This window comes from Alternaria viburni, assembly GCF_023758015.1.
Source record: "Alternaria viburni strain BMP 2772 chromosome Unknown scaffold_19, whole genome shotgun sequence".
Lineage (NCBI taxonomy): Eukaryota > Fungi > Ascomycota > Dothideomycetes > Pleosporales > Pleosporaceae > Alternaria > Alternaria viburni.
In genome coordinates, this window is record NW_026055788.1 from 174985 (window position 1) to 191873 (window position 16889).

Below are 16889 nucleotides of genomic sequence, written 5' to 3' on the forward strand. Positions count from 1 at the left end.
GAAACGAGAGCGGAGGAGGCGACTATCTTGACGCTCCTAAATAGGCACAGGCGAGGCGACAACACACGACACGACAGTGCGGAGGTAGAGAGGGAAGGGTCAAGTCGTCTGGGCAGTCATGGGTGGGTCGCTGCCCATCGTCGCATCCCGCCAAGGTCCTTCCCTGCAACTCAGCTCGCCGCCCGTCCAAACACGACGTCCTCGTCTGCCTCAGTGCTCTCCCACACGACGATCCCTCTGTTCCTCCTCCACCGCGCTTACACTGCAGGGTCAACGCTTTGCCATGTTTGCTGTCGGCATCACGGCCGCCCTCACCCCCGACCTGCACCCTACCACGGCGTCATGTGCTCTAGCACCGTCCACGCCTAAGTCTTCTTCCCCCGCCATCGTCATATGACACAGCCGCGTCCAAGTCGCGTCGTGTGCAGTAAGTCCCATGTTGCCATGGCTGCAGGTTGTACGGCAGACTGTTGTGGAAGTCGCGACCCCGCGCCTATGCCAGCCATGATCGAGTTGGTGCTCCTTCACCGTTACTGACCGTCTTGACTCTGCCTGCTCACTTGCGTGTTTGAACACAAGGACCCCTCATCCGGGGTTTACAACAAAAGCAACTTCGCAATGACATGGGCCGCGTCAGTCAGGAACCTGCCGTCTGCGTCTGCGTCTCCATGTGCATCTAGACCTCTCGGTACATGTTCGAGTTGTTGCATCCATGGTACACCCATCTGGAGATCTAGAGATCGACAGGGCCGTTGTCTTGGGCTGTTCACATCGCCCTCTCTATTATCTATTCGATCTGTGAGGTCGTCGAAGAAGGAATTATGGGGCTTGGATATCTGATAGTCTACCTTTGCTGTACCTCGTGCTGTACACTCATCAAACTACGCAGCGTAGTCAACATCTGCTACCTTCTGGAGCATGTTACACTAAGCCAGTCCGTGGACGAATGTATTGACCAAAGTAACCAACCAGCTCGCATGCGTTCAGAAGTCGTAACGTTGCACGAAACGTCTTGGTGGTAGGTTGACCTGGCTGCGAACATCAAAGCTGTGCCCAATGAACACGTCGGGAGAGAAACCACGTACTCTACCGAATAAAGTGCCCCAGCTTGGCGCTACATGCCCGGACTACGGCTTCCTCGAGTCGGTGATACCGAAATAGTCGTCTGAGGAGCAGAGAGAGTAAATAGACACGTCCATGCCCGGCGTGCATGCCCGAGGCGTCGCGATCTAAAGATACATTGTGACGTTGGTGTGGCTTCGTCCATGCGCTCGTGGATGCAAGGGTCCGTTTCCTACGGTACGATCACAAGCATCGCCAGGCATGCCACCTTCACTCCACCTCACCACCCGTCCCCCCGTCTCGCGTCCGAGAGCCACCCCCGCCCTGTCTGTCGTCTTTTCGATGCGCAAAATATAGCCTCGTCGTTGTCCTGCACCGCAGCAGGCTCCCTCACCGCCCAACATGTCCACCGCTCGCTATGCGCCCTCGGCCGCCCATCCCATGGCCCAGCAGGCCGCATACCGCGCTCCCGCGCCCATCGCCGTCTCCAATGCTCCCCCGGGCACCTTTGCGCCCGGCACCAAGGTCCAGGTCGGCAACCACCGTGTCACCATCGAGAAGTACCTCTCCGAGGGTGGTTTCGCGCACGTCTACCTCGTCCGCGTGCCCAAGTCCGATAATGGAACCCCCGAGACTGCTGTCTTGAAGCGGGTAGCTTGTGCGGACAAAGATGCACTTGCGAACATGAGGACTGAGGTCGAGACCATGAAGAAGCTCAAAGGCCACAGCAAGATCGTCACCTACATGGACTCGCATGCTTCACAACTGAAGACAGGAGGCTATGAAGTCTTCCTTCTCATGGAGTTTTGCTCAGGAGGCGGCTTGATCGACTTCATGAACACCAGGCTCCAGCATAGATTGACCGAGCCTGAGATTCTGCACATCTTCTCAGACGTCGTCGAGGGCGTTGCTACCATGCACTACCTCAAGCCGCCGCTCCTCCATCGCGATCTCAAGGTCGAAAACGTCCTGATTACCACCGTGGCAGGCAACAAGATATACAAACTCTGCGATTTCGGATCCACCGCACCCCCGAGACCCGCCGCCACAACTGCCGCCGAAGGGAGGCTGATCGAAGACGATGTGCAACGGCACACTACACTACAGTATCGCAGTCCGGAAATGATCGACGTATACCGCAAGCAGCCAATAGATGAGAAGAGCGACATTTGGGCGCTGGGTGTACTTTTGTACAAGCTATGCTACTATACTACACCCTTCGAAGAGGTCGGACAGATGGCTATTCTGAACGCCACGTTCAAGTACCCAGCCTATCCTCAGTTCTCTGACAGGATAAAGAAGCTCATAGGTATGCGCAGCAAGACTAGACCATGGACGAATGCTGATCAGGAACAGGCTCGATGCTGCGAGAGAACCCACAACACAGACCCAACATCTACCAGGTGGTCGCCGAAGTCTGTTCGATGCGACACCGTCCCATTCCTATCAAAGACGTATGTTTGACATATTGGCTTCACGGCCCCATGCTAAGACTAGCCAGATCTACTCTGGCAGAACACAGTCAGAAGCCCGCCGGAACCAGGAACTTCCCCCTACCGAGCCTCAGGTCTCTTCGCCGCCTCCTGTCGTAGGCCTGCAAAGGGTGGCACCTACAGTGCAAGTACAGCAAGTGCCAGACATTACACCCATGAGAAGAGGCAGGCCCACAGGTCCAGCCCAGCCACCGCCAGCGGCAGCAAGGCCAAGTCCGTCGCCTATGAGAGGGACAACATCAGACCCATTCGCTGCACTTGACTCGCAGGATGTTCAGGTCAGACGAGCTGCTGCGGATGAGCTGGCCTCGCGCTTCCCATCTCTGGATGAATTTTCTTTACTGCATGATCGAGGCCAGAAGTTTGAGTTTGGTGAAGCGCCAACAACTTCCGACCCAGCACTTACCAAGCGAGTGACAGATGCGCTTGCCGATGAGGCTTTTGCGTCACCGCCGCTCTCCAAGGTCGACTCAACACCTGGGGTAAAGCCCTCGGCCGCAGTGTCCTCCACGGGTGTGTCCAGGACCACCTCTCTAAGAAAACCACAGCCCTACGAAGCCAAAGACAGTCCGCGCAATGACAACGCAAGCATACAGTCGCCTATCCCACAGCGGGTTGGCATGGTCTCTACTGGCGTACAGACATCCCCACGAGCATCACCCGTTCCAGCCCAGCAGAAACTCCCCGATGTCAACAACCGGCCCATCTGGAAGGTACCTCTGTCATCGCACCACAACCGTGCTTTGAGTCAACAGGCGTCAGAACCTCGCCCGAGGAGTCCCTTGAGCAGTCCGTCACTGAGGCCCGAATTTGCTTTGCCAGCACGGCCCTCTTTCGAGTCGAGATCCAAATCTCAACTCAGCATTCCTCAATCCCCGGCTTCGTCTAGACCCTCCTTAGAAAGCCAGCGTCCCTCCAATATGGATCTAGGCTCCGCCATTGATCGATCGAGATCTGCAAACTCAAATGCACGCCCGGCTAGCATGCATGTAGAGTCAAACCTTGACTATCTACGTGATCGAGAGATGACACCTGGTCGTAACTTTGACGCTCCATCACTACAACGCCGCGTCACATCAAACGCAATCGATGACTCTGAACCTGAAGAGAAGAACGTCAGGTCAAGCGTTGACTTCCTCCGCTCCATCGAACAGGATGAGCATGGTCACAAACACCGCCGTAGTAGCTCCCGAAGTAGCCAACAAGGCAAACACGGAAAACGTGGTAGCATCACGAACATCGTCAAGGGAAGATTTGGTGATGCCTTCCGTCGCTTTGAGTCCACGAAGACGCCTGAGCACGAACGCGATCAGCCGCCCATGACACCAACCGACCCTCTCATCGATTCCAAGGGCGGTTTGACTCCCATTGCCGGCTCCGAAGCTACTGGTGGTTTGAGTGACGACGACCGCAGCCAGATCGACGAAACGCAGGATCTATCACCGGAAGTTCGAAGAGAACTTGAGAAGAGACAGTTGGCTGAAGAAGAGCGCCGCGTTGAAGCTGCAGCAGCAGAGTATAAGCAACGCGTCGCTTCGCAAGGGCAAGGAAAGCCCAAAGGCGGCCCATCCAAAGCCTCATCCATCCAAAACCGCGTCAAGAACCTGCTCGATGAAAGCAGCAAGCCAGCAGCTTCCAACCGCACAGCTGAGGGATACGGCAAGTACACCGATACCGGAAAGCCACTGCCCATGCGGCCCCAAGACCAAAGCGGAGCAAGACAGCCACCTGCCATTGCTCGTAAGCCCATAAGCGTCTCTTCACAACAACCTCAAGATCTCTCGTACGCAAAGCCGTCTTCGATTCGGCCAAACATGCCTCCACCAACACCCTCCGCCTCCGCACCGCCCACTATCAACGTGCGCAACCCCTCCGGTCCCCCTCCTCGGGCTCCCAAGCCCAAAAATCTGCAGACCGGCGGCTCAGTAGCCTCCGGCCAGGCATCACCCGTGAAATTAACCCCAGGCACCAAAGAGAAGCCACTCCTGCCCATTGCCCGCGACGGCGGTGACGACTTCGACGTCGACACCTTTAGCAAGCGGTACCCCAGTCTGAGCGGCTTGGAAATGGTAGAGACGGAGATTCCTCGTCGTACGGTTCGCGACGTCTAAGCAGCGTCTATTTGAGTTTGTTTAGTGTGCGAAGGTTTAGATCCATCTATCTCCTGTACCTTTTTTTGAAGCGTTTGCATAGCATGTGGCAAGGGATCAGCATTACCAGACAGATCGCAATATATATGTAGAGTGAGGGCGTGTTGGCAAGAATATAGAATTATTGGGATGAAAACGGATGTTGAATTGTGATGTTTCCTCATCCCTGTTTGATATGTTGAGATGACATCTCAAGTGACCTAAAGCGTGATATTAGGGGAGTCCGTTCGAGATGGAGATTTTTACGAGGTCAGAGTCTGCACCGAATCGAGAAAGATATGTGAGGTGTCTATAGTGGATCGGGTTATTCTGTCGAAAACAAGGTGATGAAGATGGTGTGAGAAAGTGGTGAGGAGTGTTTGGCAATCTCATGCTTTTAGTTGTAGCTGCACACGAAGAAGTTGTTGAAAATGGTATCAATGTAGTCTCACACCGGTCAAGATGTGAAACTTAATTCTCGGCATGATCATCCCGCTTCAAACCATCTCGCATCGACGACAGCACGTTCACGTAGCATTTCGGCAAGCTAATGCAAGTTTGACGTTCATTCAATCCTTTCTCATTTGGTATCATGGCCTGATGACCTGTCTAAATCCATGCAACCCATCACATCGTGAACCCTAAATCCGGCCTTCCATCCCTCCCAAACTCCGTGTTATGCCGACGTGCGACCGAACCGATGGTGCGGAAGGTGGATTGTGCGAGACCAGTCGTGTGTTGATGGGCATCGTGCTCGCGGTGAGGCACGTTTACTGCTCGGTCTGGAAGTAGTTGAGGAGGATGCTGCGCTCCTGGGACTCCTCACCCCAGTCCTTGACGACGACGCAAGAGCAGTTGACGACCTTGCGGGGGTTACCCTCACGGTCGATCTGGCCTGTTGAGGATGTTAGAGTTTGTTCAATCTTGACAATGGCTGATATCGCGCGCGAAGTTTTTCAATCTTCAGCACTCCACCACAGGATACAACGTACAGAGACCGGCCCACTCGCCGAGCTGCTTGCCATCGGGAACCTTGATGAGGGGGATCTTGTGCTCGGAGCACAGGGCAACGACGAGCTTCTTGTATGCCTCCTCCTCGCAGGCCTCGTTGAGAACGCACATGTGCGCCTCACGACGGTCGAGGGCCTTGGAGGCCTCGCGCAGACCACGGGCAAGTCCGTCGTGGATGAGGGAGAGCTTGAGGACGCCCTTGAGAGCCTCAAGAACGCTCATCTGGCCCTTGCCACCGGATGCATCGGCAGAGACCTCGACCTCGGCGGCCGCGCTGACTTGGGATTTGGTATCGTCTTCTCCGTCCGACTGTTGGCGACGTCAGTAATGTTCTGGAAGTGTAAAGCGCGGGGTTGCGGAGCTGAGCGCTGTGCCGTTCTCGTTGCGCCACAGGGCAATTCGACTCGCAGCTGGGACAAAATTCCACATACCATGATTGATGATTTCTATCTGTCGACTTTCCTCGAAGAGAGTTGGTTGTGGTGATAAAGAAGTTCGAAGTTCTGCGGCGGCTCGAATTTCGCACTCTGTGGAGACGCTAGCCTGAAGAGATGCGCTAGCGCACGGACAAGCTAACCAGCACTTCCAGCAGCACCAGAACATGGTGAAAGTCATGTTGCTTCCTGTCTACAAAGGAGTGATTCTCGAAATTAGGTACATTACATAAGGTGCACTCACTTCACTTAGGTACAGTGAAGGCTATTGAGCAAATGGCCTTTGTAGGCGTTCAACTTACCACAAAGCGTTCCCTCATCCACATCAGAAGCGAGGCTACGTCACTCTCCTGCCGAGATGATAATTCACGAAAAGACGTTGAGCACATTCACAGTTTCGAACAATTGATATCATTGTATGTCTGTACATTCTACTACCACGACACAGTTCCGTCGCTGCTGCTTGGACCTGCCGTAGCCATGTCTCCTCCAAACATTTCTCATCCTCCTACTGAGGCCATTGCTAGCCATGGACATGGATGTCCCATCTCTGTATACGATAAACTAAGGAAATACGGGCGGTCGGCCGATCGGATATGCTCATGGATGTAAAAGTATCCCAAGTCAGATGAAAGAATACAAACGCCAGACGCACAGACTGTACGGAGGGTTTAGAAAGATAGCAAGTGGTAACACGAGAATGATCGCTGAACGCTATCAGCCCAGGCGTGTAACGAGTTGAATGTAGAGAGGAATGTAGCCACCAAGCCAAAGACTGTGCTCCAGTAACGCCGTACAATGAAGGAAACCTGTCTTTGAACGCAGTTGGTGTAAGTAAGGAATGAAATGGGTATATAAAGCAATGAAAGCTACATGACGATGCAGCAGCAGCCCTTCTTCTCCTTGAGCTCCTCCTTCGGCTCCGGCACGCGAGTCACCTCAGGCTTTGGCTCGGCCGGGGCGATAGGAGGGGCCAGCTTTGGCGAAGGAGCACGCTCGGCACCTTGAGGTATTTTTGGTGTCAGGCTGTAACCACCTTCATTGACCGGGGATTTGGCGGTGTTCGTGTCAACCTTCTCAAGCGATGAGGGTGAGTCCGGCTTTGTCGGGCTGGGAAGTGGCCAGGTCTCAGCCTCTCGGGCCTTCTCGATGGCGATGGGGTCAAGGTTGGCGAGCTGTGAGAGTCGCTTATCCCCCATGTCGTCGTCGTTCAACAACCGGAAGTCTTTGTCGTACATGGATCCAACCCTCCCTTGGTTCTCCCATTGTTCTTGTTGCATCCGCTTGGCATGAGTGGGGATAATCTGCTGGTCTGGAGGCAGACGCGGGTCGGGCTTGTACATGGACGCTATCCATGGAGCCTCGCCTTCCGGTCGGTGGCTGGTGGTAGGCCTAGTTGTGGTAGACCCGCCACTGGTACGTGGTCGGTTTGGAGGCGAGTTGTTGGATGTTACCCGGGACCTAGGCTGTGTCTTCTGGGCACTGGCTTTGCGTGCTCCAGTAGCGTTCGTTTTGCCAGGCGTCTTGGCTTTCATAGGTGACTTCTGGGGCGACTTAGGCGGACTCCAGCTTCCAGTAGAGGTATTGCGCCTGTGACTGCCATATGGAGGCGTCGTCTGCCGACCGTCGTCGACATCATCGAGCAATGCTTGGCTGCCTACACTGCCGCTCCGTACGCGTGCACCCATGGTAGCAATCGCGTCGCCGTTCCAGTTTCCACTGTTCCCTCTAGACCTTGGCAGCGGCGCGTCACGTTCTGCCATTGAAGCAGGCACAGGTATACCGCTCGTCTTGGGCAGTGGAATGCGAGACGTACTAGGCCTCACAGTGTGGTTAGTTCGCTGTGATGGTTGGAACTCGGTTGTGCCGTCGGCCCCCGGGCTCCAAGCATGGTATTCCTCCGTCGCATCCTCATCTTCAGCTGGTATCGTGGATATGCGTTTGCGGGGCTCGGTTCGCTCTTCGCCGTTCTGTGTGTGGTCCGTGGATGCAGAGTTTGTGCGGTCTCGCGCACGTCGCGTGGCGCTTTGCGAGCGGCTGTTCGACCTGCTCGACCGTCCAACCCTGAAGCCTGCCTCCTCTAGTTCCCGAGTCTCAATCTCCTTAAGCTTGTCTCGGTGTATCCAGTGGTTTGCGTCATACTCGGGCTCTGTTGCACCGGGCTTGGTCGTCTTCTTCTTGGGCTTTCCCTTGACGGAAACAGGGCCCTTTTTGTTGTTGGTGGTGTGGCTCTTGTAGTACTCCAACACACTGTCCTGGTCGATGTTGCTGGCAATCATGTCTCCACTTTTCTTCTTGTGCAGTTCGTTCATGCGGTCAGGGACCAGCTGTGAGCGGTTCTGGTCCTGTGAGTCCCACGTGGGCGAGCGTACGGGCTTAACGAATCCGTTGGCTTGCGAAGTGAGGGGCTGTCGGGAACCGTGGGCGGGAGCACCGTATTCAGACATGTAGGGCTCCTGGTCGTATGACTGTCTCTGCACAATGGTCAGCACGCTACTACTCGCACATTGACATCACTGTAGGCAGGCCTTGAAATTGCACTGTGAGTGGGCGAACTTGGCGGTCAGATGCGCCATGGGGAGGGCCGCAGTAGTGCACCTAGTGTCCCAGCGGAGTCGTGCCGGACCCAGATGACGCAGCTTTACAGAGACTAAACTTGGTACGTACCGAATCGTTCACAGGCACGGCAAAGTCCCACGATCCTCCTGCGCCGTGGGAACTACTGGGGGGCGTGAGTTGCTGGAGTGAAGCTGGCGTATGGCGGGATGACGCGAAAGTAGCCATGGACGGGGCTGCGAGGTGGCTGGGGACCAACCGATGACGTGCCGGAGACTATGAGGCGGTCGAGAACAGCGGCGTAGGAGTACGAGACAGTCGACGTCGGGTGACGACGCAACCGGGAGTGTCGAGGGCGGAGAAGGGGCGATGCCGGGCAGAGACCGCGGCCGCTGGCAGACTGCGGTGTACAAGTAGCCTCACGGTAGCAATGTCCCTATTATAACGCTGTAGCTATAAAAACAATGCCATGGGCGAGAAGGAGGCAAGACGTCGGTGTGGGGACGCTGGTCGGAAGTTGTGAGGGGTGGTTTGCATGCGCGTGCAAGCAACTTCCCTGTCTGGTGAGGGTGTGGTGCTGGCGCGTGCGATCAGAAGGGAAGTGAAGGAGAATTACAACGAGAGACAAGCAAATATTAGCGATCGGAAACGCCGCCGCGCACGATGAGTCCAGCCACGGCAGTGGCAATGATTCGTGAGAGAGTCGCGACGGGATGCAGGAGCCCTTGAGAAGAGGATTTGGGAGCGTTGCTCGCCTTGCTGGGGAAGATGGTGATTCGCCCTTGGCTGCAGCCCGCTCGGGCCTCGTCTAATCTGCGCCGCGGCCAAAGAGGAATGGCTACATCATGGGTCCAACTCCTTAAACGCGGACGGCTTTGCTACATGCGCATGCAAAAAGCACTGAGTACCTGCATGTAGTTCGCGATTCTAGACATGCAGAGTCTTTTTCGCTGTTTTACCACGTCTCCATCGCCAACTCCCAAACACCTAGACACCATGCGCCGGATAAACACTCGAAGGCACCCATAAGCCCAGTTTGATTGTTTCCCTGTTATGCACACAGCCTGAACTGTGCACAACTGTCTTGACAAGCTTCCGTCTCCCTGCGCCTTTCCCGTTCCTGACAAGATAGCCTCCGGCAACGGCCCACAGTCCGCCGTCATGGAGATCGGGCGTGGTCCAGAGGCGGTCAGCGGTTTAGAATTCGATCTAACGGCTAGCCCGAGGTATTCATCGAATGTCCAAACCTTCAAACGAGAAGGTTGTAGTGTGAATTGGAGATCCCGGGTTGCGGGAAGAGGCTTGACCGATGCGACCCACTGTCAATACCCAACTGCCGGGTTGACGGCAGGAGCAAGGCTGATGAGCAGCTCAGATCTCATAAATGCGCCTGCTATGAACTTGTCCATCACCAGCCGAACGTCTCGTCGTACCAAAACACGTCGTGTCCCTTCTTAACCCAGATCTCAACGCTTCTCTTGAGATCGTCCGTCAGCCTCTTCGGCCCGCAGCAGATTACCGCCGTTTTCATACCCTTGCTAAACACCTCATCGACAACGTTACTCAGATCCGGCCTTCCGCTTCTGACAAGCATCCCCTTTCGTGGCTTCTCCATCTGCTCTTCCATGCTCAGCAGCTGCTCGTTCTCTTGCATCTCAATGCCCTCTCCATCCTCCTCGTCGTCAATGGCGAAGACGCCAGCCGCGCTCGCGTCAACTTGCAGGTTGGGTCCCGAAGGTCGTGTAACGTAAACCTCGACATGTTGCGGGCCTTGTAATAAACCATGCTCGTTCGCATCGGCCGCTGGGTCATCTTCGTGTTCGTCATTCGGCGTGGAACTTGCAGGGAACGCCCACTGCGTTTCGGCCAGCTTCTGAACCGCCCAAATGCACCGGATCTGGGTACCTGCAGGTGTGGGGTCGTGCAAGTCGATGATGCTCCGATAGATGGGCATGATGAATGTTGCACCAACCCCGCCAGCGACCAAAAGGACTTTGTCAAAGTCTGATAAATCAGGTAGTCGGTTGGAGGCTCCGTATGGTCCTTCGAGGGAGAAAGGCAGTATGGGAATGTCACCGCCAGCTGTGGGTAGCATGGGCACATTGCTTCCCCCCTGTGACAAAGAGCGCGCCAATTCTCCCAGATACTTGGTGTTGCCGTTGAGCGTCCTTGCAATGAGGAGTAGTTCTTTGTCTGTTGACGGGAGAGAAGCAACCGTGAAGGGGTTCGTCTTATTCGTCATAAGCCATTGGTCGTACCACGTGGGAGCCTTTCCTCTGATATGCGGTCTACTGAGGTACACGTGCTGGCCAGGCTTCCAATTAATCGCAGCGCTTTCTGCCGGCAGCGGAATGCGGACCTGGACGAGATTGGTGCCTGGCAGAAGTCTGAGAGTACCTTGGTACATCTTCAGACATACAGCTCGGGAAATGACATGTAATGCCTCTACCGCAAGAATCTCATACACGTAGATGCGGATATGAGATACGTGCAGATACAGGGGCACGACGATGAAATTTGCAATAGCGATATGAGAGATGTAGAACACTCGATAGTTCTTGCGGCGTATGAATCCGAGGGCAGTCGTGGAGATGGTGGTGAAGAGGATGATGCTCACAAGGCCCCAAATGACGTCCCAGTCCTTGATGCGCTTTGCTAGAAACCCTGATAGAACAAAGAAGTTCAAATACAGGGCCGTATGCATTAGGAAAAGCAGGAATGTGATGCGTCCCAGGATCTGATGCGAGGCCTTGATTTGCTCATGGGAAAGCCGTGTCAGCCATTGCACAGGACTCCATGGTGCTCGCACTGCCAGTAAGTAGTGAATTGGTAGCTGCGACGCGCCAACTTGTCCGAAACGCTTGGTGAGATGGAGATAGTCTACATATTGTCAGTAGTAGACGCGAACGTCGGAGATGTTAAATCCATACCGTTCCCGGTGTGAGCAATGCAAAGATACAGCAACCACACTGTCCAGACGCTGGCTCCGATCCATTCTCCTCTTGTGCCCCAGTTCCAGCCCCTGATGACATCCTTTCGCATCCACCAGCTCATCCTGCTACATCCGGTCTGTATGCTTCGCAGCCATCCGAGCCTGTCCTTTGGCCGTTTGGTGAATGACGGTGATTTGGGCTGATCAATCTTCAACCCGGTTTTCATCACCCACGAAAGGGCGAAGCCAATCTGAAAGAGCGCAGATATGACCAGGACGGACCATTGTGCGACGAATCCGTACCATTCCAGATACTCCCGCCGTTGATGTTTCTGCTCGTCGTTCAGGCTTTCAAAGTAGTACCCAAGTGCCCAGTATTGATCTGTCTTGACCTCATGGTGGCCTTTATGACGCCGAAAGAGGTCCATTTCGAAGCCCCTTCTGGACTATCAATGCTGCGTATCGCGGATAAGAATAACCCTTGCAGTAGCTAAGCTTCACAGCGTACAAGACCTCATCAAGAGGATCAGAAAGATTTGCCTGCAGCACAGATTATAGAACGAGAGCGTAGCGGCCGAAGAAAACAAGGCCAAGTGTTGGACGGTGATGTTGAGGAGTTGTGTTGTATACGTGTGCTTGTAACGGTGCAAGACTTGGATTCGGACTTTGCTGATGCAGGGCTGACGGCGCCAGTGATGCCAGCCAATCGAAACGTGCTCAAAGCACGAGCTTAACACGTTCCTTCTGCCGTCGCTCGCTTGTTCGACGCGTTGGTGAACACTGTCTTGTAGACTGAGAGTCGAGCATCGACGAGAATGGGCGTAAATAGAATTGCGCGTTCCTGGGTCCTCAGCCAGTAGCGGTGCAGCAACCCCACCAGGCATCCCGCCTGCAACCCTGCATGTGCATACAGTGCATGTGGTACGTATCTGCAGTTGAAGCTGCATCTATATAGACACACAACTGGTAGACGCATACAACACCATGACCAACCTTCCTTCCAAGACTCCGATCTGGCTCGACTGCGTGTGTATCCGTTCGCGCTTTCCTTGTCTGTAGTGCTGACCAAGGAAGGATACTGGGCATGATGTGAGTCTCCGATAAGCTCTCCCCCACACGCTACTCATCACCACCTCAGGATGCCTACGCCCTCCTTCTCTGCGCACACGACCCGAAAGTCGAGCTGCTTGGTGTGAGCACCGTCCACGGCAATGCTGCGCTCGACCAAACGACGTACAACACCAGGGCAATCCTCGAGGCAATCGGAAGGCGCGACGTGAAGGTCTACTCGGGCGCTGCGAAGCCAATCATACGCGATGCTGTACACGCCGCTGATATCCATGGTAACGTGACCCCATCCACTCCTCATGAGTACGCGCTGACACGAACAGGCGAGTCTGGCCTAGACGGCGTGACGCTGCTTCCCAAGCCCGTCGAACCAGCAGCTACCGATGTCGACCACCTCGAAGCCATGTACCGAGCGCTCATCGCTACACCCCCGAATACAGCCTGGCTGGTCTCTACGGGCACATTGACCAACATTGGTCTGCTATTCCAGAAGTACACAGATCTAGCGGCTCATCTCAAAGGCCTCAGTATAATGGGAGGTGCGGTCGGTGGCGGCTTCACGAATGCGCCAATGGGTACAGTTGAAGGAGAAGGTGAACGATTTGGCAATTGGACGCCTTATGCTGAGTTCAACGTATGCTGCCATCTACGTGCATGGTGTGGTTCGACAAGGCTAACAACTCGCACAGATATATGTAAAGATATCGATCCTTCGCATGCCTAGAGAATGCTGACAACAACAGTGTGACCCCGAAGCATCTCACTTCATCTTCTCGCATCCCGTTCTCAAATCAAAGACGACGCTGATCCCTCTCGACCTGACGCATCAAGTCCTCGGTACGAAGAAAGTCCGCCAAACACAGCTATATGGAGAAGAGATATGGGATCAGTCAGTCTCGAAGAGTGACTACACACCCTCAGCTATGCGGGCCTTGTTCACCCAGATCATGTCCTTCTTCGCTGGCACGTACGCCGAAGTGTTCTCCATAACCGAAGGACCGCCGTTACACGATCCTCTTGCTGTAGCGGCAGCCTACAATCCTAGCATATTCGACGACAAAGGTGGCGAACGCTTCCAAGTGGATATAGTCACGGAAGGCCTTCACTCGACAGACAAGTCAAAAGTTGGTGAACTTGGTAGAACAAAGGTTACCAAGCTACCAGACGGAGAAGGTGGCTGTCGTATACCTAGAGGCGTTAATCTTAATGACTTCTGGCGCAGCATCGAAAGTGCACTCAAACGTGCAGATGCCGTCAGCCCCATGCCAAAGATATCTGAGAAAGAATTAGAGGAGGCCGGTGTTTTCAATGGAGTTGGAAAACTACAACGCTGAGCGCCTAAGCGTACCGCCGCGTAAGACTATGGTAGTCCAGGGAAATGATAACACGAGACAATACGAACATTTCAACTCCAGACACTGCGAAAAGTCTGCCGGAGAATCCAGCCGTGACCAACGAACTTCCATTTAGCCTGATCTCAACATTCCGCGTACCTTGCAGTGCCGAGCCTGCTAATCGAAGGCCGCGATTTTTACGACGGCCTGTACTGATATGACTCCACCAATTGGCGTCGACTGGTTCTTCCCCAAATGCGCACAGGCCGTGTCAGGGTCCAACCCAATGGCATACCAAGCTCGGAATGAACACCACGAGATCCCGCGGTTAATCGCATCATGATCCAGACAGCCAGGTCACCTTTCATAATGTTAATACTCTCATGTTCGTGGCAACTCCATCATATCTCAGTACAACGTTAACTTCAGACGTTACATAAAGATCTGCAGACGAAGTATGGCTACAGCAGCGCCGGTAGAAATCTTCAATTGGTACAATGGTATACGAGCATTAACGATACCAAGCCCGGGTCTCTACAGGCCGTCTCGGAATCGGACCGCATGCTAAGCTGTATAGAGCCATATGGCAATCTCGAATGCGGGGAATACCCGAAGAAGATGTGATATGCACTTCACTTCCATATAACATATGCTACGCCTTCCACTTGTAGGCTCACCATCACCGCGAAGATGAAGTCCTCCGTTTTCCAGCTGCTCCTTCCGCTTGTGCTCGCCTCTCCAACACCGGCCCCCATATACCCACACCCCAAACAGGGTTCCCATCCCAAACTTGCTCCAGGTCTCGGCGATCTCGCAAAGAAAGCTGGATTAAAGTACTTCGGCACCGCCATCGACAACGTCGTCCTCGATAATGACGAGTACACCTCGATAGCCTTCAACCGCTCCGAATTCAACCAAGTCACCCCGTCCAACGGCCAGAAATGGATACACACAGAGCCTCAACGCGACGTCTTCAACTGGACGCTCGGCGACGAGATCGTTGACCCGAGCAAAGATGCTCACCAAATGCGGCGTTGCCATACCTTCCTCTGGCACCAGCAACTCCCCGACTGGGTGAACAACGGCAACTGGACCAAGCCTAGCCTCCTCTCCGTCCTAGAAACACACATCAAAACGGTCGCAGACTACTACTGGAACGACTGCTACGCCTGGGATGTTGTAAATGAGGCATTCGAAGACGATGGCACGCTGCGCAAGTCCATCTGGCTCGATGTCATTGGCCCAGAGTACATTGAACATACGTTTCGCCTTGCCAGAAAGTACACGAGCCCAGGCACAAAACTGTATTACAACGACTACGGAATTGAGAGGGTGAATAACAAGAGTCTGGCTGTAGCACGCATGATCAGCGAGTATCAACGCGCTGATGTGCCTATTGATGGTGTAGGACTACAGGCGCATTTCACCGTAGGCAGAGCGCCAACTTATGATGATGTTCGGGCTTCGCAGCAGCTGTTCTCCGCGTTGGGCCTGGAGACGGCGTTGACGGAGTTGGATGTTCGGATCGGACTGCCTGATAATGCGAACAAGACGGCTGCGCAGGCGGCTATCTATGCGGACTCCGTGCGTGCGTGTGTTGATGAGGAGAGCTGTGTCGGAGTTACCGTTTGGGACTTTTGGGATCCGGTTAGTTGGGTGCCGGAGTCTTTCCCGGGTAATGGGAATGCTTGCTTGTGGGATGAGAATCTGGAGAGGAAGCCGGCGTATTATGCTATTGCTGATATGCTGAGGGAGGCGGCGGCGAAGAGGGGATGAGCTGGGAGACATCGGGCCTAGAGTTTGAGAAGGTGTGCATTCTTGACTCATCATTACAACAGTGTTCTGTCTTGCGGAGTGTTGCGGATTCCATTTACATGCCGCATCCTTACATGTCTATGGGCTTCTTCAACAAGTAGGATTTTGCCTAGGCGCTGCAAGGAATGCGCAGCATGCCACGTGGATTCTCAACAAATATACCTCTAGAAACCCTTGCATATCAGTATGTTGAACTCAGTGAATATAGAGTGAGGCAAGTTTCATGCTTGTGTAGCTTGAGCTGATGCGCAAAACAATGAGCCTTGCAATATGGTGAAAGCTGGGAAAAAGCCATGTATTTTCATTGAGTTTTCATTGCATGTGGATGTCATCTGCATTGGTTTGGCGGCTTGTAAGATAGCGTTAAGACAAGATGGAAATCTAGTCTCAACGCGATCATCGATGAACTGCTGATAACGAAGATAGTTGTGGAGGAAGTACCTGTTGGGGCTTGGCGACTGAGAATCAAGAATTCCGCTCTGCCGTACTCTTGGTGTTCGTGCGGGACGAGAACGCGGATGCATCGGCAGACAGGCACAGTGCCTGATGGGTGCTAAGACCTGTCTCCTATCTTCCAAGGCCCTCCGCTGATCTTGGATGACGGCGCAGAGGCGTGGCGTCCGTCATGGTGCAGATAGGAGACACGTGTGGCGGTGCTGTGGCTTGCTGGTTCGTCAACTGCGACGCGCATTCTGGCTGCTCAGGCACGGTGTTACAGGCAACTGATTGCATGCATCATACTTGATGTGTGTACACGCGTCTCCTGCTTGGTAGATGCAAGATGTTACAGAGAGATCGGAACTAAGTCATTCGAGGCGGTGATGTGTATGTGGTTAGATGCGCTGGTTCATTAGAAACGAAGAAGGCCCGGTCTCGACGTATCACCGAGAGTACTGGGATGCACAAAGAACCCAGCTTTCCTTGTTCGGATTCAATCAAGTAAAAGTTACGTCGAAGAACGTAGACGTATGCAGTTCCCGTTTCGTTCCAGATGCACCTTGTGAGTTCGATGCAGCAACGTCTCATGCAAGATCTGCCGAACTTAGAATTGGTAT

General features: G+C 54.1%; 6 protein-coding genes across 6 annotated transcripts; 3 read left to right on the forward strand and 3 right to left on the reverse strand.

The window, feature by feature from the left end:
• Positions 1-1464: 1464 nt before the first annotated feature.
• Positions 1465-4666, forward strand: J4E79_008168 (uncharacterized protein; the record flags this gene model as incomplete). Its single annotated transcript, XM_049357027.1, has 3 exons — positions 1465-2371; positions 2419-2516; positions 2564-4666. 3 exons carry the CDS (start codon positions 1465-1467, stop codon positions 4664-4666), a joined length of 3108 nt encoding a protein of 1035 aa, XP_049208391.1.
• Positions 4667-5454: 788 nt separating this feature from the next.
• Positions 5455-6129, reverse strand: RPS12 (40S ribosomal protein S12; the record flags this gene model as incomplete). The annotated part of the gene is made up of 3 exons (XM_049357028.1): positions 5455-5579; positions 5677-6004; positions 6127-6129. 3 exons carry the CDS (start codon positions 6127-6129, stop codon positions 5455-5457), a joined length of 456 nt encoding a protein of 151 aa, XP_049208392.1.
• Positions 6130-6998: 869 nt separating this feature from the next.
• On the reverse strand, positions 6999-8913 carry J4E79_008170 (uncharacterized protein; the record flags this gene model as incomplete). Its single annotated transcript, XM_049357029.1, has 2 exons — positions 6999-8603; positions 8797-8913. The coding sequence occupies 2 exons, from the start codon at positions 8911-8913 to the stop codon at positions 6999-7001; spliced, it is 1722 nt and encodes a 573-aa protein (XP_049208393.1).
• A 1180-nt stretch (positions 8914-10093) lies between these two features.
• On the reverse strand, positions 10094-12045 carry J4E79_008171 (uncharacterized protein; the record flags this gene model as incomplete). The annotated part of the gene is made up of 2 exons (XM_049357030.1): positions 10094-11565; positions 11616-12045. 2 exons carry the CDS (start codon positions 12043-12045, stop codon positions 10094-10096), a joined length of 1902 nt encoding a protein of 633 aa, XP_049208394.1.
• A 556-nt stretch (positions 12046-12601) lies between these two features.
• On the forward strand, positions 12602-14019 carry J4E79_008172 (uncharacterized protein; the record flags this gene model as incomplete). The annotated part of the gene is made up of 4 exons (XM_049357031.1): positions 12602-12643; positions 12756-12960; positions 13009-13319; positions 13429-14019. 4 exons carry the CDS (start codon positions 12602-12604, stop codon positions 14017-14019), a joined length of 1149 nt encoding a protein of 382 aa, XP_049208395.1.
• Positions 14020-14709: 690 nt separating this feature from the next.
• Positions 14710-15795, forward strand: J4E79_008173 (uncharacterized protein; the record flags this gene model as incomplete). The annotated part of the gene is made up of 1 exon (XM_049357032.1): positions 14710-15795. One exon carries the CDS (start codon positions 14710-14712, stop codon positions 15793-15795), a length of 1086 nt encoding a protein of 361 aa, XP_049208396.1.
• Between the last annotated feature and the right edge of the window lie 1094 nt (positions 15796-16889).